The sequence below is a fragment of the Carassius auratus genome, chromosome 34 (genome assembly GCF_003368295.1).
Source record: "Carassius auratus strain Wakin chromosome 34, ASM336829v1, whole genome shotgun sequence".
NCBI lineage: Eukaryota > Metazoa > Chordata > Actinopteri > Cypriniformes > Cyprinidae > Carassius > Carassius auratus.
Window position 1 is genome coordinate 12,340,569 of NC_039276.1, and position 27,500 is coordinate 12,368,068.

The 27,500-nt window shown below is 40.6% G+C and overlaps 1 protein-coding gene across 3 annotated transcripts in view; it reads left to right on the forward strand.

Annotated features, from left to right (window-relative positions):
* Window positions 1–2,292: 2,292 nt before the first annotated feature.
* LOC113053224 (Krueppel-like factor 7) overlaps window positions 2,293–27,500 on the forward strand; it is a 52,483-nt gene continuing 27,275 nt past the window's right edge. For 2 of the 3 annotated variants that reach the window (XR_003277190.1, XM_026218076.1), the window contains exon 1: window positions 2,295–2,778. Coding sequence is in view for 1 of the 3 variants with exons in the window: in XM_026218076.1 (XP_026073861.1) it covers window positions 2,677–2,778 (102 nt within the window). In the remaining 2 variants the exon portion in view is untranslated. Of the gene's footprint in view, window positions 2,779–27,500 lie in introns of all 3 variants that reach the window. The other variant, XR_003277191.1, reaches the window with a different exon arrangement.

Consider the following 27,500-nt stretch of genomic DNA (forward strand, 5'->3'; position numbering starts at 1 on the left):
GCCTCCAAGGTAAATGTGTGAGGCAGGAACTGCGGGGCACCCTGAGTGTGTTTTATTCCCTGTCCATGGCCCAGTTTGGAAGGTGCAGGATTTGCCCCGGTCAGGGCTAGGCTCAGTGGGAACCAGCTGTTTCAGACTTGGTGAGACAGAGGGTTAGCCACGGGAGGGAGCGATGAGCCAGTCATCAGGGCTCACACTGCCCAGCTGTGCCACCGAGCCTGGCAGACTCACACCTGAACCTCAACCCGCTGTGCAATAACACCAAAGCACACACCTGCTTCTTCTTTCCAGCATCCTCTGTCCCTCGGTAGAGCTCTCTGGCCAATGAGGAGGAGGCAGGACTCTGTCTTGTCCCCCAGCATCTGACCCGCTGCATGGGTCTGTAGCAGAGATAATCAGATGCACTTCGACATTCAGCTGCAAATCTTACAGTGTATATTCTGGATATAGACGGGCTAGTTTGTCTTACAGAGTAGCCTCCTCCCCTCCATCCAACCCCCGCTCTGACTAATTCTCTCTGGCAGGAAGACCTGTAAAAATCAATGGGGAAAATGTCTTGAAACAGCCAATCTAGCAACCATCTGCCCTGGTACTCCACTGAGACAAAGACCAATGTCCCCTGGGAAAGTGACAGAAGAGACAGACAGCACAACACAAACTCAATTACTCACTTCAACTAAAACACTCTTTCACATCGCAGAGACAGGCTTACACTTTTCAACTGCCTGTCAGTAATTTTACATAAATATTTTATTTGGTATGTGTGACAACAAGGTCGGGAGGTGTATTTGCAGTTTTAAATTTACAGCAACCTTTCTTATGAACTATAGCTAACTAGAGCAGATTAAGTTTATACTGATTTCAAGAGTGAACCGTAAACCTGTGTTGGCCGCTGTTGTGCTATCAGAATTTTAATTATTGAATGTAGCATTTGCTTTGTTAATCAAACATGTAATTAAGTGGTTCTTTATCATGCCATTTTCTCTCACTCAGTCCACAGATTATAGTAATTTAATTGCCATATGTCACTAATTAATTTAAATGGAAACTGTTCGATTTCCAAAGTAATAATGGCAGCTTCTACTAGAACAGAGCAAGGTCAGTTTAAGTCAAATTGCACCAAAAATACCAGAACCACAACATAATAATAAAAAAAATATCATAAGTTTATATATTGAAGGATTTATCTGTTAACAATACAGGTGTGAATAAGACTTAATACAAAAAAGTAGAAATAATATCCATGCTGTAACATGAAGATGGACAGAAGCCTATCCATAATTCACAATAAATAAGTATAATGTGCATTCATTGTTTAAAGATTGCTTGCCTTGGACATTATTTCAGTCATTTCATTACTACTTATCAAATAATTGTATATATGAGTATCAATCACCGTTATACACTTAATAGCTTACTTGTAGAGCCCATGTAGACAGAATGAATGTCAGTTATACAGCACTGCCATGGGCAAAAGTCATTATTCTGAAATATTATACTTTTTTATTATTATTATAAAGGCTTTGATTATATGGATTTCAGGAATTAACTGCTTTAGAAGTGCTTCTTACTTGCCCACAGGTATGAAAAACATCCTGATGAGTCAATTACACTTTACACAACAATAACAAGATCAGTATTGCAAATCAATGCCATCAGTTGAATAAATAGCATCAGTTGAATAAATAGTTGCATTTACAGATTTTCTTTGATGTAATTTGCGCCATCAGAGGAGCTAAAACCCTCATTTATATGTGCTAAGCCTCTTATTTCAAAATCAAAATATGTAAAGTTGCCTGATCGTGTCTGCGAACCAGCTAATCCTAGTAATTGTGAAATATCGAGGATCTCCACACTTTTTTTATTTCTTAATTTGCCTGTGCCAAACTATTACATCACAAGGTCATTCTACATTTCTGAACTAATGTTTCCAACATTATCGGCAGCTCTGTGGTGTAAGTTACCAGTAATGTATCATTTCCAACTGAAATTACTTCATAAAGGCGTAGAATTACTTCACGTTACAAACTACAACTTCTACTTCTGTTTCTTTCGTTCTCTCTGGCAGTATGAGCGACGCCAGAGCGCTGCTGCTGCTATATAGCGCTCTAAAAATAGCTCACCTTCTACTGCCTTCTACGGCCCGATTGACAGGTGTCATGAGCCAATCGCGCTAGAGTATTCAAATTATACTCCTCCTCTTCGGCCATTTAAGCACCGCCTTACTGGGCGCCAGTGAGATCATCAACCCTATATACCGTATATGGTCACGCACGGAATTGATTGACAACAAACCACGCCCCCTCAGTTCCCTTGGCTTCCTTTCGCTCGCTAGACAGCGAGCCCCGCAACTTGCCTTGGTGATCCACGGCATTCAAGAGAAAGGCTACCTGGAATTTACAACGCAAAAGAGACAGACACAATGCGGAAATAGCTGGACAGTTGATGTCACCGAGTTTGCATCCCACTCCCAGGCTGAGGATCTGAGAGTTCGCGGGGATTGCAATTAAGTGACAATAATTATTTTTTATTTTCCTTCCTTTTCCTCAGCGCTTTAAATTATCAGCTTTAAACCACACTTCACGGAGGATTTGAAGCCTTCTTTTTCATTTGACATTAGGCTGAGAAGGAAACAAATCATACTTGAGGAACAAAGCAACACTTTTGAGCATCAACATGGACGTGTTGGCGAATTACAGTATTTTTCAGGAACTTCAGCTGGTGCACGACACGGGCTACTTCTCGGCGATGCCGTCGCTGGAGGAGAACTGGCAGCAGGTGAGAGAGTTTGCGCGTAACTACTTGGACTGTTAGTTCGTAATAAGCCGTGCATATGCGCACATGTATCTAATGGAAACATTCACAACTTCACAGTGCGCGCTTATGCCCAAACACTGCTGCTTTCCTTGTCCAAATTATTTTCGCGTAGTGGTTTTGTAGTGATGCAAGTGTTGTTTTGCTTCTTTCATGCTAAAGCATGTCTAGAACTCGGGTCTTTTTATTTAACCGAGCGAAAATGTTTATTAGTTAGAAGAATAATCTGTAATATGCTTTAAGGAATGACATGCATATTTAATAGACTTCTCTGCTGTAGACTCAAGGCAAACGAGATGTCAATGACAGAATCACACATAAGTGGATTCATGTGCACTAAAGGATACTTCTAACTGGAACTGACTGAATGACGTTTTGTTAAGGCGGACGTAATGTGGCCAGAAAAAAAATAAGGGTTTGTTTAAAAATAAGCGAATTCTTAAATAATGCATTTGCATCTTGTCAGATTACTTCGCGTTCCCCGATCGTTATGTATTATGTATTACCTCCGCCGCGAGGGTGCGCGCGTGAGTGGATGTGAGGAAGATGCATCCCTCTGCCGAGAACTGGTGTGCATCTGTATGACAATTTGCTGACTCTTTTAAAGGTACAGATAATCAATGATAATAGTAGTGTTTTATGTTTTTATGACATCCCACTTAAGCCTTCAGGATGATTTGGAAGTGATGCACATATGTGCATATCTCTCAGAGTAATGTTTTTAAGTGATGTGGTCCTTATATGATCAATGCAAATCAATTGCTTTGTGTTCTTGGAATATAATTGTTTTAGTAGTCAAATACAACAATAACAGGATTTGTAAGAACCGTAAATTAAACCAACAATCAGCAATTTAATGCCAAGATTTATGATTTGAGGTCTGGACATCTGGTAATCGATGTGAGGACAGACTCCTCTGCACGCATGCACTGGCTGCCTTCTGCTCATTGCAATTCCATGTGCTTAACTGCAGGGAAATGCAGCGAATGGTTATTTATCACTGGTGTGTGAACTTGAAACAGATCTGCACCTACTGGCAATTCAACTGGCCCTTTCTTCACCAACACAAATATTATCTGGTAGCAAATGCAAAAACCGATATATTGGCATGAGTATAGAAGAAAACTGAAGGTCTGGCAATCTCATCTCTATGATAAGATCAGTAATATGTCATGCAGGAAGACAAATGGGTCCGATTCATCTTCTAATTCTGACATTAATTAACTCATATCATATCATATATCAAACAATGGTTCCTGTGTGTACATGGGGCATCGGTTCCCTGTGGTGTCGTGAACTGGATGTCCAAGCACACATGGTTTACAATTTTTACACAAGAGCTTTACACTTCTTTGCCCAAGTGCGTGAGAGAAAACGCAAGAGAAGTCAAGCAAGATGTGTAGCAGTAAGATTATTTTACTCCTACTGCTCTATGAAGTGAAACAAAGAGAGACAGAATTAAGATTATCTCACCAGCCTAATGATGACTCGAAAGAAAACAAGCTGAACAACTGTTGTACAACCCGAAGATGTGCTCATATGCCACTGGCAAATACAGTTTAGAGACAGCAGAGAGAGTATCAGCTTGAATTAGAAGAGGAGGGGAACAGCCACATGGGAATGGAAAAAATAAAAGTTGATTTGGATGACAACAAAGTGAGCATGAAGAGAAAAAAGGCCTCCCTGTAGACAAGTATTTTTCTTTGAGTGACATCACAGTTAAAGTTTGATGCTTTTACAGGTTGGGATAGTTTTAATGTAGCCCTAGATCTGTCAGTGCAAGGTAAACAGCACATTTTGAGCACGAGACAAGATGGATAGCTGTACTCAGCCCCTTGCGAGTGGAGAATGAATCAGACCTTAATGGATGCGATATGGGTGAATTGAGTTTCAGAGCTCAGGTGGAAACAAGGGATGGGGCGCAGGGGCCATGGAGGGGAGGATGACGGAGGTGATGTGCTCAGGGATGTCGAGAGGTTATCCGTCGAACGTGATGAAGTTCTCCCGGGGCCTGACGTGTGCTGCATCCATTCCCCACGAGGGACGCTGGCTGCTGGCACCGTCTCCTCCAACTTGAACAAAGACACTCTCTCTTTCACTCTCAAGAAGAGATCCAGAAAAAAAAAGAGAAAAAAAAACACAGAGGGAAAAGACAGAGCGGGCGGCTCGCTGTAATCACAGCTCGCCAACCTTTCTTAGGGCAGAGAAGGGAGGGATTATTTCACCAGTGACCCACAAGTGAGGTTAATTCAAAGAGCGGCTGTTTGTGCAACAAGAGAGCCCCTGTAGGCCCTCACCCCCCTTTCAAAGCAGTGCCACCCAGTTCGACTCTCAGAGCTCCTCACTGGAGGCTGGAAGAGCAGGTGGAGCGGCCTGGGGAATGAGACAGAGGCAGTAAACAACACCATTAGAGGCAATCAAGGCAGCCTGCCCAATTAGTAAGGATCACCTAAGAGACGGGTTGGAGGGCTGAGTCTGTTTGTCTGCATCCATCCATCTGTCCTCCATCAGCTACTGCACCACGTGGGCCTTTGTTGGTGTGTCGTCCTCTGACAAGCAGACCTTTTTGTGGGTCACAGCGAAAATGGGTCACTCTCGGTCTCTTTGTCTACAAAGTCTGGCAGACCTGTCCTTACAGAACTCTTCTCTTCATCAAGCATTTTGCTTGGAAAGTTTTTTTTTTTTTATCAGCATCAGTAATTCCAAATTACTTTGTTCTTATTTCAGAATCAGGGTTTGACTGTTTTGCACCTATCTCAAACCTTTTATATGACTACTACTGTAAGTGTTGCAGTCCGAACCCGCGAGACCTGGTTGTCCTGATAACCCCCCCCCCCCATGTTCTATCAATAGCTTCCATGCTAAAAGGTGGAGAAACAGAATCTGAGATGTGGTGAACTTCTCAAAGCTCACTGGCAGCTGGAGGGCAGACGACTAACCCACAGAAACACATCACAGTCATTAGAACTGGAACACGTCTGGGCAGGGTCATGTAAGCCCCAGAGACTAGCTGAAGGCAACAGCTATCTGAGGTGAAGGTGGTGCAAACGTTGAGCTCGGTCTGTCCCAGAGAAGCCCAGTTTGACAAGATAATGAATCAAACTGCTTGCATATTCTGTGCTGTGATTTTTTGCATTTCACAGACCAGTAACTTTTTGAAACAAAGGACTGGATAGTTGGGTCAGTGGATGGGGGCTGGGAAAGAGGTGGTGTATTTACATAATACCATTAAAATGCAATATCCTTTAGCTGGACTACGTCAATGCTGCTATGGAGGTTCCACACCGGGACTGTAGGAGGCCTCCATCTTCACTAGCTTGCCCCTATGCTTTCCTTATAATTTCCCCCTGCAGCCTATGGTGTATAGGCAGTTGGCCATCCATCCCTTTATCACATTCCTTCGCTGTCCACATTGAGCTTGTATCATCTGAAGGCATTCAAACTTTCTCTGGGCAGTGAACACTGAAATGTGCATTATGTAATACCCCGAGGAACACAGCTGCTTTCTCATAGTATACCTTCTGACAGCACATAGGATTCTCAAGGCCCTTTTCTGGTCTCTTTCTGCAACTGGTAAAGCTCCAGGACATCAAAGTAATGGGCGAACACATTAGCTTGTTGACAGCACCAAAGAAAACTCCCCTGAAGCTGTGGAGCTATTGGTAGTATTGAGATGTCTTCAGAGACCCAAGATACTGTACTAAGCTCCTCCTTGTTTCCTGAGAGACTTGCAGGTTCAGCCAAAGAAGTTTCCTTGTACTCCTTCAAAGCTTTGTGTTTTCTGAAACAACCTGAATTTTGTCATTGGTGATGTCCTCACTTGTTGACCATACTCTGAGGGAACCACCTTGAAATTCAATCTTAAACCTGTTTTACCGGCCCCACTTTGAAGCGTTAACAGGTCTATCAGCACATGCTGATGCTCAGGCATTTGTTGAAACATAAGGACTCCCACGTCAAGATAAATAAACCATCACAAAGTTATCTTAAGGAGATATGCATTGCATCTGTAGAGGCTTGACAACTTTGACACCTCCCATGCCCATCCTACCGCCCCTGCAGTGACCCTTGCTAAACCAGTCTACAGGCTTCATTAGTCACGTACATTACTTTTGACCCACAATGGAAAGGGGACAGGGATCAGGAGGCAGACAGCACTTATAAGTCACTACTGTGTTGGTATCGGTGTGACATCATTAGCCAACCCATTGTCCAGGAATTTAGTGAATGCTACCCCTGCCAGTGACTAGACAGGTCAAAATCAAGTGCTATCTGGGTTTAGGTATACACTTTGAATCACTGTCAAGCCATCATCTGAGATTACAAAAGAGCTGTCTGGTTTTCTTCCCGCCTTCCTATATCTTTCCTGTGTTTTACATTTTGGGGTGTGCAGTCATTGGGAGTAAATGCATTTACATGCACTTGTGCAATGATTTGTCTTTTGAAACATGTTGTGTCAATGTCTAGTCACTGAAGTTAGATTTAAATAATATTAGCATATTAGATTTGTGAAAAGTTGTAGCTCAGCTTCCTTCCAGCATGTATACACAATTATTTGACTACAATTTAACTTAGTGGACGTGTGCAACGTGTGTATATAATCCTTTAAATATTTGGTTAAACTTTGTGTCATGTATACTTAGACGGATAAAGACAGATACACGGCTACTACTTAAATAACAGAAATAAAAACTGTAGCTCAAATATAATTGCTCATGTAAATATTATTAGTGAGTACAGCAAAAGGGAAGCGCCAAACAGCAGATCGCTCATCCCCCAGTAAGCTGACAGTAATTAAAGTGAGGGTGCAGCAGGGTCTTTCATGTGTAGGGCTGAACAGGTTTGGCTTTTATGTAGGGACCTTTCAGACACATTTTCCTGTAATGATTGAGTAAAGTTCATACTATGACTTTAACACAGCAACACATCAATTTCACGTTGCATTCTATCTCTTTGTTAAAATAAATCTGTAACCACAAGCTTGTGTGACAGGTCTGGGCCACCTAATAAACAACTCGGCCTAGCTGTAAAAATTACACAGAAAAAAAGTATCTGACTTAACTATTATTCTGTGATTTCAAGTTACTACATTAAGGTGAAACGTATTTACAAGATCATTAGCATTTGAAGCACAGCCCTAGCTCACCTGCATATACACCATGTGCTCTGTTTACCGAATATCGCACAACATGAAATTTGGCAATTGCTCTTTAATTTGTTCTCAGCGCCAGAGGTAGATCAAAGACAGCATCAAACTGGCAGTTGGTAGGTTTTTGAACAGTCAAACATAAGTTGAATGAAATGAGAAACTGGGGGATGATTAGCATCTCCAGAGAACACAACCTACAACAAAGTAAAGGGCTGAAAAAAAATTAAAATATATAATAATGTCATATGTTAAAAAAAAAAAAACTAAATATATATATGATGTTATGGAATGATTTTCCATTACAATGACTTTAAAATTTTACAAGAGAAGAAACTGTGGTGTTCTTTGCAGACACCCGCTGGTAAACAGAAGTGTATGGAAGATGTGCTGCATTTAAACACAGCCAGGAACATTAAACTGTTAAGGAATAAAGTATGAAACAAGACCACTATTGCAAGCTATGAGAGTTGAATATTAAGCTTGTGACAACATTTCAAGGAAGCACTGTAGCTCAGTTATGAGAACCACTGATTTGCTGAGCAGTATTCTGATTACGTTAAAGCCTGTCCATTTCCAGTAAGCACGGAAAGTGATCTCACTCTTGATCTGGCCATGCAAGTTTGACGCACTAATAGGCCTTGCTTATCTTCACTTAGGGTGTCTGTTGTTTGTCTAACAGTATGCCACCTGCATAGCTGTGGGCACAATAAAATGTGAGGTTGCATATGCTACCTAAGGAACTGCAGAAGATTCACAGCCTGCAATTGATTCACAGAATTCCACAGATGAATTCTAGGTATTTCTAAAAGAAAAACATGCATGGAATAGACAGTTATTATTAAATTACCCAATGGTAGTACATGATAACTGAACACACCTACCCTCATCAACGCATTCAGTATGCAGACGGGCCAACATGCTAATTATCCCCACGCCAATGAGTGATTGCTGATGGAAGTGGTCTATTTATTGTAGGAATCCAGAGCTTTTCAGTTGCAATGATTGAGGAGCTGTTGGATGGTAAGGATGGTGAGGGCCATTTTTCAGCCATTTTCTCAAGAGCCCATCAGCCCATGGAGATGAAAAACAGGGCTAGGATGGACAGAGAGAGAAAAGACAGAGAAAGATGAGTGATTGGAATGCAGCTTTATGCATGAGGTCTGTCGTCCCCCTTCGTCTCGACTGAGATGCAGTTTAGCCACTCAAGGATTTGATTAACAGGCTGAGAGAAACCAGCCATGTTTCTCTAAGCGCAAATGGGAGAGTTACATAAACCAGGAGGGCATTTTATATGAATAATAAATATGGTATTTTGTGTACTCCTAACCAGCTATAAGTAGCCCTGCAAAATGTCAAGGTAAAAATAAAGAAATGGAGAGAGGAAAGAGCCGGAGATGAATGCTGAGGAGGGAAGTGAAGGATGTCGCTCATGTTTATTCAAGTGTTCTTGACGTGAGATGATCCTGCACTCTCTTTCTAGCCTCTTTTGACCTTCTGGAAATTCCCTGCACTGACATTGTCCAGATGGGAATGTGCATAAGGCAAATCCAAGACTGCTGTTAGCCTGTCTAATGTTCATATTTTGCAGCTAGCCAATGACAAAGTCAAGCCACGTCACCTTATTTGACATCACAGACCCAAAAACGAACACAGTATACTCTCACATGCACACATCACAGTCCTTTGTATCCAGATATCTTTGCATCAGTAGCAAATTGTCCTGTTTTGCATGCAAACACTGCTGGCAACACTGCTGGCAAATCTGATTCAGTGGAGATGGTGATTTCAGATTTGGTTTCAGAGTGGCAGGAAGCTCAGGTCTGAATCACCCAACACCTGCGGTCAAGCTGCCAAACAAGAGTAGTGAGCTCATTGTTTGTTTTGGTGTTGGTGACACACAGCGAATAAGGACAGGTCACATGGACCATTCAAAACACTAAGACCAACAACAGGTACCTTTCCAGCAGGTATTAAATGCCTTTAGGGTATGTTTTGTGACCTTGAAACTACTTGTAAGGGAATTAATGCACATTGGCTGGGCTTGTTGAAAATTAGCTGAATTTACTAAAGTGCAAAGGGACAATTTTTTTTTTTATTTATTAATATAATATTTTGATTAATATTCCTGTAGTAGTAACCATACTTACCAGCTGAAGCATACTTGATTGGCCCTTTTTCAGATTTGTGGAAGCAGCATCTAAAACAACACATACACAATAGTGACATTTAGACGTTTTGTAATTCTGATGCCTATTAATAAAATATTATGAATATGGAATGATGTACTCCATTCTAAAACCTGAGGTAGACATAGCAACATGGCTGCTGTGAGCTATGCATAAGTCTTTTTAGATGCAAAAAAAAAAATTGCAATCAGATATTTTAATTAAAACATGGAAAATATAAATTTGAATAATATTTTTAACAGTTTGAGAACCTATCATACCCAGTTTGCCTTTTTAGTGTGATCTGAACTATATTGTTTCTGTGTGTGTGCGTGTCAGGAAAACAAAAAAACTTCCAAAAATAAAGTCTTAATGAAAATCCAAACCGATTCTATGAGGTTAAGGTTATGGGAAAGAAAATGCCATTAGCACAATATAAAAACAATTGTAGAAAGTTCCCACAATGATAGAAAACCAAACACTTGTGTGCAAGTGCATATTTGCATATCCCCTCTCTCTGGTGGCCACATGACCTGGCATGACTCCAGCCTCCTGCTGTGCCAGTCCAGTTTCTCTATACTTGCTCATATCCTGTAGCTCATTTTCTTTCCTCCACTCGATCATTATTTCTTGCTCTCTCACCCAGTATGACCCTGTTCGTCACTGACCTTTTAAAGCACAGCCAACGATTACTGTACAATTTGCATGATGTGGGCTGTTCAAAATTCCAAAATCAAAACCAGATCCTACACGTATCTAGAGTCATTGTATGGCACAAAATAGACGGCATGTCATTACATCCATGGTACAATCACCATATTATGTACTTGAGATGTTATATGCAAAATAATGAATAGTATTAAAATAGTAAAATCACATCTCTGTGATGCTACTGTATTTGTTCATGTAGAGGTCAAAGCAGGTGTGTGCCACTTATGTTCAAAGTTGTGTAGGCAGCGTTGGCGCACATCACCCTTTACAAAGCCCTCCACCTAACTAACAGCTCTTCTCAATAATTACACGGGGAGAAAATAAAAAGGGCAGATGCCCCCCTTGCACCGGTGTGTGTCCAACCTGGCGATGTGGAAGAGCACACAAGTCTGACTCTTTGCTCCAGCGAGCAGAGAAGCTTTACGCAAATACACAATAGAGCTGACTTTGAGCACAGTTCAGAAAGCAGGACCGCCCCATCAAGCACCAACAGAGAATGTTTTGAGGTTCTTCTCCTAGAAATCAAGTTTCTAAGTGTGAGTTAACACTTCCTATTCAGTGGAGCAAACCAAGACCTTGTTTACCGACAGGATTCTCCACTATCCCCCCAAACTCACAGCCCCCCTCCCTTTCCTCCCCCCTGCCCCAAAAGTCACTCCATACACATGGACAACTGCCAAAATCCTCTCCATTTATCAACCCAACAGCCGTACTGTTACAATTATGCCGGTTACAGCCCCTGGTGGTGGTTGTTAAGCTGGTGCAAGAGCCATATTGTGTAAGCTTTATTTTAAGCCTTTTATTTTAGGCAGGCCAGACCCTCTGTAAATTGTGCCAAGTGCCATACTGTATACCTGATATAGCTCTGGCTAAGGATCTGCAGGCACTGCAGTCTCTCCTTGAGGTGGCTAGGAGCTGCTCTGCTGTGAGACCCACCTGTTCACTATTGCTGGCATGCTCCACTTTTCAAATTTAGATAAAGCTGAATCATATGGAGTAAAAATTTTAATTGTAATTAAGTAGTGAGATATAGTTAATAAGAGAGAAAGTCAAATTATGTGATAAATTATAAAGCTTTAATTGTTAAATAACATCACATTGTGAGAAATAGTAGTATTGCAGCACGTAAAGATTTAAGAGATTGCTGAGTTGCAATTAAAAGTCTGGGGTGAACCTTTTTTTCCCTAAAGAAATAAACACTTTACTTCAGCAAAGTTGCATTAAATTTCAAACTAATTACAAGCAGCATTGTTTGCAACATTGATAATAAGAAATGTTTCTTGAGCACTAGATCAGTATATTATGACTTCGTAATAATTTTATATTAAAGACTGCACTAATTCAGCTTTGCCATGGCAGAAATTAAATTGATATAATTTAAATACAGAGCAATTAATTATTAGTTATTCAAATGTAATAATATACTTTTTACTGCATTTATAATCAAATAAATGCAGCCTTGGTGAGCATGAATACCTTAATCAATCATTATGCATTTATTAAATACTTAAATTCACTACATCAATGTCTTTCAAAAAATAGCTCAAAACATACAAATAATGTCATATGTTGAAATAAAAGTCTGTTTGCCTTAAAAAAAAAACCTAGTTACAAAACTGCAAACCTTCTCCTATAATTCCGCTTGAATTTCAATCTTTCTCATCTAAGTGTAATATGTTTTTAAGAAGCAGAAACGTTGAATCTCTTAATTTGGAGCTGCCCTACAAACACAATAACCTCCCCACCACATCCACACTAAACTGCGCTTTCGTCCTGAAGGTTGTACAATGCAAGTCCTGCTGAGTGCTTTTGGGAAGGAGACAGAACAGACGTGCTGCTCTTATTCCTTCCAGTTTGTTATGGCTCAGTTAAATAGGTCACGCGCTGAGGACCAGCGACCTTGGAGCATTTGTCCTGCTCATTGAGACATTCAACCTTCTTTGTTTTGCGCAAAGACATAGAGACCCACTTTCCACCATTGGCACCAGAATCTTAATCATCTCATTATAATTTCTACAACATTTTTGGTGTTCTTGATGTTGTTAGCGAGTTCTTCTAGCACTGTTTTCTCAAAACACCTGGATGCTATGACAGCACTCTCACCATCTGGTGCGAATGCAGTAAAATTGGAGTGCAAAAATGACAGCAATTGTGAGGTGTTTGCAGTTAAGAACGTAAAGTCTGCCTTCTCCGAAGGGAGGCTGAGCAAGTGTACAACTATGTAGGTCGGCTGCTATTTTAATCTGTAATGTTGCTGGGAATACCTGGGGGAACAGCCCGGCTCTGTTGGAATGGGGGCTTGTCTGTGTGCAAGTGCCAGTTTGCCTGTGTACGCATATGTATGGTGGGTTAGAGTGTGTAGATCGGAAAGGTTGTTTAAAGATTTGCTTTAGTGTGAGCGATGCCTACTGGGCACCTCTTGTACCCTCTTAGATTCAGTGGAGCAGGGAGCATATATGTGTGCTTTTATGCATGGGCCACTGCACCAGGGCAAACCAAGCAGGGACTAGTCGGCATCTGTGCACACGTGAACACATCACGCTGGCACTCCCGGTCTTACGGTACCCTCCCCTCTCAGGCGATCCTCTGACAGGCCAACAGCTCAAGTCTACATTTCGAGTGCCTGTGACTCATCTCGTGTGCTACAATATTCAGGATGAGATCACCCACTTTATCAAATGCAAAGTGCTAAATGTGCTCAACTGCACTGTAGATTCCAGTAAAATGATGAGGTAATGCCTAAGATCCATCTCCGAGTTGCTACCTTGTCCTAGCAACGATGCTGTCACTGATTTCGTGACCTTGTGATAATCAGCAAATGGTTTGGGAATTTTGGCAACATTGTGCCAGAGCTCCCGTATGGGTTCCCCGCAGTGCAGACAGGTGTGACGACTACAGGGGTATCGTCCCACTCCGTCTGCGAGCCCGGTGGCTTCAAAAACTCCTAGGTGAGCATAACAGTCCCGGAGAGGTGCAACTCCGAATACACCATGCACACTAAGCAAAGGTCTTCCTCTCCGCAGTTTTCATTGTAGTCAGGGATTAAGAGACTGCAAAGGCATTCATCAAGTCCCAGTTAGGTTTCCTTTTATGTGACTGTAGCAGTCTTGTCAGATGCTGGTAATTGGGTTCAAAGTGCCATCACAGTAAAAAGCTTTGTGGGACTGAGTCAGAAGGGGCGGAACCTTGCCGTCTCAGGTGACCTCACTCTCGGCCCAGCTGCTCCAGAGTGCAGAGAGGAGGGGGGAGGTGGGGGATGAGGTCATTCTTTAGCTGGGAGTGTGTTGGCTGGATTTGCGTAGGTGTCTTTGTGTGCGTGTCTGCATATATGAGCGATAGATGCTGGCAGAGATAATACTGGAGATTTCTGAGCCTACTTTTTGTGACATTGATAAAACAATAAAGAATACAAAAAAAGTATGCTAAACGAAAAGCTTAGATCTGATATCGATCAATAATGTCCACAATAAAGAAAAGGAAAATTCTAGATTAGAACACATAGAAATGTACTCTTTGTATTCATGTTGGTTTCATATTTTTTGGAAAACATTTGTATAAAGAAATACCAAAATTAATTTTAACACAAAAATGTTAAACTTGCTCATTTATTTTGTTGTAATTGACCCATCTGCTCACATACTGCAAATTGTGCATTGCAAAGTCCATTGAAAAAAAAAATTGATAAACAAAGGAAAATAGTTTCTCCCACACTGAGGAATTTCATCTACACATTGTTTTATCAATAAAAAAATAAATAAAAAAAATTATCAGTGTCCCCTGCTTGCAGTATGTGGTTTCATTCCTCACAAAAAAGCTTTTAGGCATTAGTTCACAATCAAATGCTCCCTCCCACCTCATCCCATTTATGGCTGACTGGCAGAGTGGCAGGGCTTTGTGTCTGTTGTTGAGAGATGAGCTGGGCTGATAGCCACGTGGAGAAAACAGGACAGTCTGCGAGGACTGAGACGTCACAACGCAGTGGTGGCTTGCCATTGAGCGTTCAGAGCACGTGCTGGAGTGGTATCAGATCATAGGAGGTATCAGTGAAGCAGACATCTCTTATTTGAGGTGTCTATGATCGATGCCAGTGTTTCAAAATCTACACAAGGCTATTGTTTCATTGTAAATTCTCCCGTACATGTCAGTAATGAGACATCTAGATGGAAAGGACAATTCCATCGCTAGCATGAAACAAAGTCGTAGTTGGCTCTCTGAGAGATTGCTTTTGGGATTTTTTACTGCAGTCGTTTAAAGCTCTAACTCTCCGCTCATGACAGACGACAACCTCATCACTCCAGCTTACATACTTCGGAAGCATCCAGCAAATAGCAATACTGTGATTTTCATAAACATCCCCAGAGACAGGCTTTCAAAGACAGGATTTATGTTTACCTTTCTGGTGCATGAAAGCGAAAGGAACAGAGACTAGAAAAGAGCAGAGGAGTTTGTTGTCCCATAAAATACCAGTGGTGCGAAGTCTGTGCAATTACCACACTGCAGGATAATTATAAAGAGGACAGATGCAGGGATGAAGAAGCCATTTACATGCACCTAAGTGAGTGATGGCAATTAACGCGAATGCCTATCCCGGAACTGCGAAATTGGGCTGGAAATCCTCATGGTTATCACACAAACCAGAAACGACCGGCCTTCTCCTATCTCTTGGAGGTGGACCTTGCGAACAGGCTCAAGCAAGTTGTTTAATTCTTTTAAGCCGCTTTGCTAATCTGCATTCTTCATTTTGTTTTGGAGCCTTTCGTGCGTGAAATATCCCTGCAGTACAAAGACTGGTGGGGGCAGCTGCCGGGTTGGAAGGGGTCTTGAATTCCTGTTATCATAACCGCCTTTGTCCATCACTGCCTGATCCAGGGGCTAAGTTGGAGATTGGACAGGTTACCATATCCATTCTCCCCAGGGTAGCGTGCCTGCACTAGTCCGCAACGATTCCAGCCAGAAAATTTGTCCAGGCCGATCTTTTTATGAGTGCTTATCGGCAGGATTCCAGCCAGAGGATGGAGGCCCAGCGGGGTTACGTAACTTATCTCTGCTCCAGTCGTAGCATCTGCACCAAGGCAAGGACCCCTGCATCCCATCTATGCAATTTCCTTTTCCATTTCCTTTCAGCTGGCTGGCTGAGCCATCGTGCATGCTACTCGCATGGGACAGGAAGCTCACATAGATGTAGTGTTTCCTCTCCACGAAAACTCCTTGTTGATGGTGTGGCACTCTCCCTGCAGCTCACATTCTTAAAGGGTTAGTTCACACGAGAATGAAAATTTGTCCATCTTCTACTCACCCTCAAAGCATCCTAGGTGTATGTGACTTTCTTCTTTCTGAATAAAATCAGAGTTATATTAAAAATTGTCTTTGCTCTTCCAAGCCTTTCAATGGGGGTAAGCAGGTGTTTGTTGTCAACAGTTCAGAAGACATGAAATAAAGTGCATGCATCTGTAATAAAATGTCCCTCACACAGCTCCGAGGGGTGAATAAAGAGCCCCTCACCCCTAACCAACCCCCCCCCCCCCATAACGAAACCATGTTTTTTTATAAGATATAATTCCCGATTTACTATCCGTGATCATTCAGGTAGCACTTGAAGGCAACATCAGTGAAAACAGACAGACAATGGTAGCTTTAGCAATAAACTCGCTCAGGACGGTTCTATGTTAGAACAGCAGTGTCTGTCAACTTTTGTGGGCAGGGCCTGTGGCTAATGTGATGTCACAGTAATAGCAATGCTGAAAACTTATGGGGAATTAAAAAAAATAAATGGGTGGATTTTTATCATTATAGGGTGGTTGTGTACAAACACTGCCAACACACATTTATGTCCAAACAACATGTGAAAGTGGATTTTGCATAAAAGGCCCCCTTTAATGTCACAATTGTTACCATCTATTTGCAATAGTTTATATCCAGCTGATCACATTAATGCATTTGTTAGCAGATTTAAAGCTGTGACGTGAGAATGCAAACTGATGTGTTGATTCAGCCGACAGAAATGCTGTCACGCCGCAGAGCGCCATTCACACAGTTTTCCATTAAATTACATTATATTTGTCACAAATTATAGTTAATTTACATAATGATTTCACCCTGGGCTGGAAGATTCTGTATTGTGCATTTTTGTCTTTCTGTGGCTCTATTAATGTCTACAATATAGATTGTGCTTTCTCTTTCCGTTTGGTCTGTTTTTTGTTTTTGCTTTAAACACTGAACTTCCAACTCTATTCCACTTTGTCCAGTCTTGAAGTGAACTTTTCCCGCCTGAACTGAACAAGATGCATCCAGTGTGTGATGCCAGCAAGTTGTCCTAGACGCGCTGAACTTTTTTCCAGTGTGTGATTTGTTTGATTAGATAATCAAGCATTCTAAAATAGAAGCAAATTAATTGTGAGAGTATATATAAAATATTTAGCTTCAATGCCATTGTCTTTGTGTAGATTAGGGCTGCACGATTAATCAAACGCGATTAATCGCGATTGTCATGCACATTTTGTCAGTAAAGCCAGTTCTGTGATTGGTAGAAAATCTCCATCATCTGCTTTTATGTGGAGCAGCATTTACTACACAGAGCCGTAGTTCTCTGACAAGCTATGCAAAATTGCATTCATAATCGCAGACGAAATAAAAGATTTGATGAAATCGTTCGCTATAATGACAGCTGTTTGAGTATCTTCTCAGTGAACTATGGCTCTGTGTAATAAATGCTGCTCCATCTGAGAGCACGTGAAAATACCATATTTAATTAACATTTTTTTACTCCAAACTCACTTCATAACGTCATTCGAGCGTTTGAAATAAATCCTACTGTGAGATAACGTAGTCACCAAAATAACTAAAGATAAACAATATATTGCTGTAGTTGTATGTTTATTAGTCACACTGAGTCAATGAAAGCAGTTAAATCTTCTGTTTATTTAGCTGCAGCTGAATCTTCGGGGATTTTCAGCACGAGAGCGCCCTCTGGCCTTTGGATGGAGATTAACTACTGATCACAGAACTGTGCTTTATTGAAAGATACGCATGAAAATTGCAGCTTCTGACTAATCATGATCTAATGCCTTTACGATTTAATTTTGATTAAGTGTTCAGCCCTAGTATAGACATTTAAAGATGGCCATCTTTAAGCATGACTGTTGACATGAAATGCTAAAACTTTACAATGAGACTCCATTTGTAACAATAACTAAGGTTAATAAAAGTTCATAAAATATTGTTCCTTGTTAGAGTTAATTTCAACATTTACTATTTTTTATTTATTTAAAGCTTCTGTTAATATTAGTTAATTATTATTATTTTATTTTTTTTATTTATTTTTTTTATAGTAAAGCATAATTGTAGTTTTCGTTCAGTGTCTATCTTAAAAACTATCATTTTATTAATCCATATCAGCTAGTGTGGTCCAACCTAGCTATCGGTATCGGTAAAATACACTAAAGCACGGTAAACCTCTACTTTAAATACATTCATACAAGGGCTTTGCAATGCAGCCTGTTTTGGCAGCACTGCTATTATTATTTTTTTCTTACTTACCCAAGACATTTATCAGTCCATTTATCAGCCATCCCCACCGCTGACTCTGTGGTCAATGAATAAGACTGGCCTTTTCACTTCTCCCCTGCTGTTCCTTGTATAGATGTGAATTTCCCATGGTTTTATGCCACACTGCAGAGCTTAGAAAGCAGGGAAGCCTGACTGATAGTCCCCACAGTGGGATAGGCATAATGAGAGCACCTGCTGGGTCCCTGGTTGAGGCTCCGTCCTGCAGAGAGACACAGACAGCGTTAGAGAGCTGATAGAGAGAAACTGAAGTCCCTGCAATCTGAAATCATGTGGGCTTTTTCTTTGCAATGACATCACTAAGAATGAGAGAACACAACCCCTTCACATCAGTGATAGAGACGTCACACCATAGTAATTTTGATCTTCTCTCCACATGGCTTCCCAATTGTAATGCCAACCCAGTCTCATTTGAAATATGTACATTTCTGCATCACCATTATTAGGTACCTTACTGCACGTTTCGCAGCAGTTTAAAAGTGAAATGTCCAGTGAGTGATGCTAAAAACAATGGTTCAATACATGACCCTGGAACTTTTTTTTTTCTTTTTTATATAGGCATGTATTGCTGTGTTTTATAACATTGCTTCAGGTTCATATTGCATTGGTTCATAAGTCATATATCTGGGGGGTGTCACTAAAAGTTAATGCTCTATCGTGTTGGAAATATCCCCTACACCAAGCCCAACCCTAAACCTAACCAATAGCATTAACAAATGCAAAACTGATATAAAAATGCATTTGTTGATGCAACCGTGCCATTCGAGCTTCCTTATATGCAGGTTTAAACAGTTTTGTTTGAAGCATAGTTTTACGGGATTCGTACAGGAGCTCTTCACCACTCAAGTACAACTTCATACATTTGAATCTGGATATGGGACGCTAACGTTCAAAAGTATCGGTTTTGAAATCTCGCAGCATGTTGACATTTTTTGAATTACATAATATTCCTAAAAAAAATGGCTTTAAATCGGAACTGTAATGATTCAGCTTCTGTATAAGCTCAATACAAAAAAGAATGTTGTTTGCTGGTTTTACAGCTGCAAAAAAGACAAAAATACAGAACTGGTTTACACCACACATGTGTGGGAAAGCATATTGGATCCATAGTCTTCTTAAAATAGTAGTCTGTGAATGTACAACAGCACAACAGTACAAAGGCCAAACCTAGCACTATTGGTGTTTGGCCTTAACTTTCACAATGGAATAATATAAATTGATTATATGTCTGTTGTTGTTTTTGCGTTCTATCCTGAATGGATGTTATGGTGTTATTTGTTAAATACTAATAAAAAGTTGATCTTAAAAAAAAAATAATTGAAACTGTGGACCTGTAAATAATACTTTGTGTGAAATGGAATAAAAGTTATTGGAGTTTTACGGCATCTAGTGTTTATTTCAACTGTAAACTGCAGCGATTCGTATGTATACAGTTTTGCAGTTTTGCAGAATTGTGTTTAGAGGCATGTATTTCGAATGAGCCTATGTTGCGGAATGCACAGCACAGACAAATCTCTAACATGAATCATTCTTCCACTCAAGTATGTTTAGTGAATATAACAAACACCTAGATCAAGACAAAAACATTTTTTTAAATCCAATAATAGCATTAAATCCAAACAGCTTCAAGAAGTTTTATGTTTAATATGAAGTCCATAGGAGCTCATTTGCAAGGATCTGTGTGAAATATCATCAAGTTAATAGGCATAATCATTTATAGTGCTTCAAATACGTTACTGTGTTTGTCACCACAGCAAAGATAAGAGACTTTCTTGGTGAAATAAAAAGCCCTCTTTATGTCTCCTATGGGTATAGACCTTTACCAGAGCTTGATAATGGGTCTGCATCTGAAACTGACTCCCTTGGAGAACTTGGCCTATAAGTCATGTCTGTTGCATGTTACAGTATGGTATGTAACCGGAGATCTTTATACAATACCCCAGAGGGCCATGCATCTTATGAAACAAAATGCCCTCCAACTCAACCCCCTCTTCCAATTCACTCCTTGACAGCCAGCTCTCTTTTGTTTCCATGTGTTGTATTCCCCACCCATGTGGCATTCTCTTTGCACTGAGTAATGAAGATTAGCCTAGCGTCTGTCATAATAGAGCCCCCCCATCTCTAGTATCCCTTACTTAGACTCCCCAGTCTTATAACAAGCTGTTAACCCCATTTAAAAATGTCCCCTTTCAATCGGCTTGTGAGGGAATAATCCTGCCCAAGCGATTTAATGAAAATCGCTGTATCCTGATTAGATTACCCCAGTGCCGCCAGCCAGTGGCCATTAGCCGACCCCGTACACAGATAAACAGCAGCCCCGTTCCGCAAATCCAGTTAAAGGAAGACGGAGAGAGGTTTTCTGAGGCTCAGCTTGCCTCTTACCAGCCTGCAGTCTAACTGCCTTTGTCAGTGGGATTATCCCCCATTTGGCACATCTATGGTGAGGATTCATTCACATCCTCCTGTACCCACTCGATCCATTATTGTGCTTGTCTTATTGTCTGCGGAGTATGATCATCTACGGCATATCTTTAAGATTTAAGATTTATGAGATTTGTCAAGAGCATTCATTCATTGTGGTAAATCTTAGATACACTGATATTGAAATAGGTCCGAAAATAAAATGATGTGTTCATTATTGTTTATTTATTGTTAATTATGGCCACAGATTATCTAATGTCCAACTGTTTAAATCTATGTTAAAGAAAATGTAAAACACTAAAGTTTGTGAATGACAGATTATATTTCACAACATATTTTATATGGATCCAAAAATTATTTTCTATGTATAGTATAGTTTGAATTAAAAACAGCTCTGCTGTCTAACGTGGAGTAGAAAGGGAAAGCACTCTTGGGTTAAATATTGACCATGTTGCTAAAACTTAATCTAAATTTTAAATAAGCAAAACATATTATTAAAATAAAACAATATGCAATGTTGGCAAGAAAAATGACTTCCCCTAGTATATATTACTTTCCAGATCCAAGAAATAGTAAATGTACATTTTTCTAACATTTTTTTTATAGATTATTACTACAAATGTAATAATAAATAAATAAATAACAATGACCAAAAAACAAGGACAAATAACTAGATCACGACATACAGTCTGGTTATAGTTAAAAATGAATCCATAATCTTTAAAAAACCAAGCTTGTTTACCCAAATACTTTGTGGACTCGTAGACTTCACATTATAAACACAGTGACTTAATCTGTGCACCTCTCCCCACTACAAATTCATCAGGTGTTCTACACAGAGTTTACAAAGAGTTAATAGTAACTTTGTTCATTTGGGAACACGATCAAGGTCACATTATGTCCTCTACAATGCTTTGCTGAAGAAGATATTGAGAGATGCCATAATGCCTTTTCTGTTCCTTCACAGCTTCTTTGTCCCTTTTGTGACCTTTGTTACTGAAGTCTCACAATACTTTAAAAGCAAAACCACTGTTTGTGTACACAGAAATAGCTCTCAGCAGCCCCACGCAAGCACACCCAAAGGCTGACTGGCACCCAAGCCGCCTCTTCCATCTTTAAATGGAGGTATTCATTAGCTGCAGCTGCACCATGTCAGACTTAAAATCTCTTTTGAGGCTGGATGCAGATGGAGAAGTCGGCAAACACTGTCTTCCACTGTCAGTCCTAAATTATTGGAAGTGTCCTACCAACTGAAGAAGATCAAGTAGACAACAACAGTCCAATTAATGGCTGATCTAGTGCCCATGTTCTGGCCTGGCCTAGAATGCAGTATCATGCAATAATTTTTTAGCTGGTGTCCAAAGAGAGTTTGCACTGGACAACAATTGAAAATATAACTCTATATACATACAAGTCAGTGCTGGCTTGTTGATCTTTGGTGCTAGGTGTGTCATAAATCTCTCAAAAACACTTCTTGTAGTAGCATTCATCTGTGAAGTAATCCTGCCTCTAAGGGTACAGTGCACAGATAATGTTTGGTTGTTATCTTGCATGATTAGCGTTGCTCATTGTTTCGCATCACATGCATGCTAACTGAAAGTATTGTGGAGAAATGGGCCATGTGTCTGTAGAGAAAAAGCTCAGTGATATTGGCAGTTGTTTTGATGGAGTGGACGGCTACGGGTGCGTATTTCCTGTTCCTGACCTCACAAGTGTTCTTGTCATAATAAAGCTGTCTCCGTTATGTCATGATCCTGATCAGGGCCCTAATGTTCCGCCAAGAGCTGTCAACGGGGATAAACTCGTCCACAACTAAGGCTAATGAATGCTTTTTATCCCTGCACTCCTTCACTAGACAACATATCTGCCAAATATTTTTATTAGCTTGTATTTTCTCACCAAAGATGGTTAGGTGACTGCATAACAGTCCGAGATGACTAAAACCTTGCTATTCAGTGCAAAGAAATGTAACTAAATATTTGGCCAGCAGATATGTTCACAAGTCCAAGTCCATTTTAGATCAAGTTGAGTCTCAACTCTCAGCTCCAGGTATTACCTAGGGATTTTGGAGATGAAGAAAATGGGAAAATAAGATAACCTCATGTTTTTAGCCAATTTGTTTCATTTCTGGTATCCAGTGACTTGGAAGTTCTACACTTCAGTGCCTCCCAAGACTCTGGTCCCAGTGTTCTTGCTCTTACTTGATAATGGAAACAGGAAAATGGGTCTTTCTGATACAGGCTGCACTCCCAATAACGTCCCGAACCAGTGTCCTGCTGTCTTTTCACATTTTAAAACCCAACAATGTGGCTGCTATGGAACCTGCTGCCAAGCCTGTTGTGTTCATCTCTGGCTGAGTTCCTGTCTGTCTGCTTCCTCTCATTTCCCAGAGGAGCTGGTCTGTGTTTACAAGCCAAAGAGAGACACGGGAGCAGGAACAGCACTGGAAAGGCCCTCTCTCACACAAGATGCAGCTGCAAATGCAAGAAGGAAGACTAGGAAGGAAAATGGAAGGCAGGGGAAGGATGAGGATTTCAAAACAAATTTGCAAATCGTATTACATGGTCAATATGTAATTAGCTTTGTGTGCGAGTGTAAATATTGACACACAGTAATGAGTACATGGAGTTTACACTAATCTGAAACCCAAAGCCAAGCTTAGCCTTTCTAGAGAGCACTCTGTACGACCATTATGCTTAGCAGCATTATCCTTACATTGTATTTGCATGGTGCTTTTTATGGTTTGAGAAGAGGAACAGTGCAAGCACTTAGAAGCAATCCTGTGACAAGTATCTGATTCCTCAATGGAGTCATGTAATATTGTCTCTGAACAGATGTGAACATGCTGAGACGGGGGAAATCAAAAGCCACATCATGAAAACAGCTCCAGACATTACCTCCATCAATATATAATAATCCAAGATTGGAAACATGATAAAAACTGAGCCAGACAGATGAACAAAGCATTAAGCAACACAGATACCACATGTTTTCTTCTGGGTCAAAGAATTGTAATGAGGTAAGAAGATGTGGTTGAAAATGACAGTATTAATACAAGCGTGTTTGGCTTCCTGAAATATGACTTTGTCCTGGCTGCTCCTGTCAAATTTGTTATGTGTAAAATAAATGTGGATACAAAATATGCTGGGACCAGGCCAGTGATTCAATTATTCTAAGTACACATTAGAGCAAGGTCAAGTTCGGTACACAGATATTCAAGACATAATGATTTAAACTGCAGCCAGTGTCTTTGTATTAGGCAATAGCAGTCATTACATAACAGAGCACTCAGACACGCACTCCTTCACAGGTTTGGCAGGCAGACAGGCCACTAGACAAAGAAGAAAAAAGCTTGTGCATCTGTCTACAGCAGAGAAGCCAGAAGCTAATGCATTTACACACTTTAAATGAGTGTTAGATTTCTTTAAAGGTCAGTCAAAATGTAAAACCAGGGCAAGTGATCATGCACTATTAAATGTCCAGTAGTTACGAACTGATAAAAATAAAAACAAAAAATCTCTTGATATATATGATATGATATACTGATATCATGCATCCCTATGTTGACGACGTTTGCTAGTAATGGGTGACAGATGTCTGGAAGCAACAGAATCCCAGACAGTTCTGGGAGGTAGTAGTCAATAATCATGTGTTTTTAATGCAAATTTAAGCATTTGTTCAGTAAATATGTACACGGTGTATGCGCAGGTCTCACAAAACGCACACGATATTAACCTCAAGTGATTGTGAACAAGTGTTTATTTATTTATCTTGGCAGTTCCATCCAGCATTTTTTAAAAATGGATCAAGATCAAGACCCAGCTTTTGAAGTCAGGTTTTACTCCAGCATTGAAATGTTGACTGTAAGTTATAATTTCCAATTAGGATGTACAATTTCAGATGCCATAATGAAGAACTAGACTGCTGTTATATGAAAAGCACTTGTTTGTAATCAAGTTGTGTTGTTTCTAAAACTACGACCCCGTGTATTGCAGAGGTGGTTTTGAACAACTTGATGGCAAGCTTGTGATGTATTTGCAGCGTAAGCCTACCGAAGCTGGCTTTTTGTTTGTGCAGAATGCCTCCCTGACAAGCCATGCAAGTTACATTTGCAGATGTACACGAGGGATTTAAATATCATCTGGTTCCCAGGCAACCACAACAATAATGAAACCTATATGTAAATGCAGGACACAAAACCAAGTCATTTTCTCCGGGGGAAATCTGGGACAGAGGTTTTCTCAGTAAATAGCTGCTCAGTAAATCTAGCCCTAAAAACATTCAGGCAGTCGGGCTACCAGAGCCTCTGGCTTATTTGTAGTGGCCCATTCGTCACCGAGTGTCCAGTTTTGCCAACTCGCTAATAGGACACCATCCTTAGATTAATTGGGCTATTTTTTTCCCCCAGCATTTTAGTGTAGCTCTGGATTTTGCCATGGAAAGAGCTGCATTATTTTCTCTTTGTCAGAGGCATGATATTAGTGATCTTTAAAATTCTTAACACATTACCAGCATTCTCCTGATGACAGATAGTCAGCTCCAATCCATGTGGAGAAATTGGTGGCAGGTGGTCATTAGCATGTCACTGATGAATGAGAAATGGTTCCGCCATGGCGTTCAAGCATAGGCTACTTTTTACTAAAATTACAAATTTTTCAAGATCCTTTTCTGCTGCTCAAACACAGATAAGATGAAAGCATCTGATCGTTGCAAGACATTCCCAGCCTGTTATAAGTAAAACATTTTTCTCGTATCCTCCAACTTACAGCTTTTTCCTCAGCAAACAAATGCTGCAGATCGGAAGACAGGGACCCTGACTTGACAAACGACCTGCAACGAGCTTCCATCCACTGCAACAGTGGCCAAGGGCCAAGGGAAATGGGATTAAATTATCCGCCCAAATTAAAAGAGCATATCTGTCTTGTCCCTGCTAACAGCTGTTAGCATTTATCTCCCACGTGTCCGTGCCATTCATTCATTTTATAATCTGTGTTTATCAGACTGACTAGGCCGAAGTGGGGCAGTGGGGACCAAGGAGTGGCGCCCGGTTGCTAATTGCCTCACTGTGTTTGAGAACGTCTGTGTGTGCATGTGTGTGTTCAGAGGAGCCCACCGTTTTGGCAAGAAAGGGGGAGGCTGAAGTGAAGGAGGGGGTAGGGAGAGATGACACAGGTGCAGAAACAGGGAAAAAGGAGGGCTATAACACAGCGGGAGAGTCTGCTAAAAGTCACTCCATCACAGACCGCTGATTAAAATTTCATAGGAGGGGGCCAAGGGGCGAGTCTGCTGTAGGTAGTAGTTAGTAAAAGAACAGTAGAAGTGGATGGAGGCCAGTGGAAGTAGTTGGATTTCCTTTATTTGTGTAGGGTTAGGGGTAAGTGATGTATAAGTGTCCACAATAAAACACTGAAGAAAAAAAATAGTTTAAATAAATGTGCCAAGTTCCTGAAAATAAGCTGTTTGTATTCATGTTGGTTTAATGTGGTAAAAAAAAAAAAAAAAAAACTTATTTTCAAGAAAAGTTTCAGTTCAGTTTTTCTAAGAATACCTGTTATGTAACCCAGTAAAATAAGAAAAATAACACTGTTTAAAATGTCAATTAATTTAATTCTATTTATGAATAAAAAAATATATATATTATATAAATTTTATATATAATATATATATTATATATATATAATATAAATTTTATATAATATATATATATATATATATATATATATATATATATATATATATGTATGCATACAAATGTATTTCTGCAGGCGTTGGGTGCTATTGCTAGCCACATGGACCGTTTGTAGTCCAAATGTTGCAGTTTATTGAGAGTGATGGGTTGTGGGAAGGCTAGGGCTACGATTTCAAATGCAATCATGTCTCGGCAGACTCCTAACAAGTTGCTGACATCTCTTTTGTGAAAGTGAAGTTGCAATGGAAGCGGCCGTTTATTGACTGCGCTTGCTTTGATGGGGAGAATCATGAGCGAGATCAAAAGGAGCTGCGGTTGCTGCTCAGGATCGTACCACACTGATGTTTACCTTTCACATAACAGCTCTTCTATTGGTTATTAACTGCTTTACTGAGGCTCTTTTTCATTCTTTTGTTGGGCCTTTTGTTAGGAGGTCTGCTTGTAAGAGAGTGTAGTTCATTGGTTTTATGGCCACTTATCAACTGGCCATTCGCAACATGCGCACCGAGGTCTGCAGTAAATTACAAACTGTGCGGAGCCCCATGCTGTAACTGTATTGTCTAAATGTCAGGAGTCCAAGAGCGGGAGTGCAGGGGGAAGGGAAGATGACAGTAGATGAAGTGAAGAGATTCAAGCTTCACTCTAGTGTGTGTGTGTTTGACAGCTGTTTTCTTCCACACTCACTTCCCCCCTCCCTGGACCCCTGTCAGCCTCCCCACCATTACTCACCCCTGCACTCCAACAACAGGACAGCAGTGACAGCTCCCTTCCCTGAGCTCAGCCGGCGAGGTGCAGGAACCAAACAGAGAGAGCAGTTTAAAAGGCGCGCAAGATCCGTGAAATCCTATCCATGACGGTGAGGGCCTCAGATGACTCTGGTGTCCACCCTGCTGTGATGATGGTTTATATGTCATCGGGACAGATAGGATATGCCTTTGACTGCAAATTTGCAGGCGGCTCGGTATCTCTCTCGGTGCTTAGATAGACA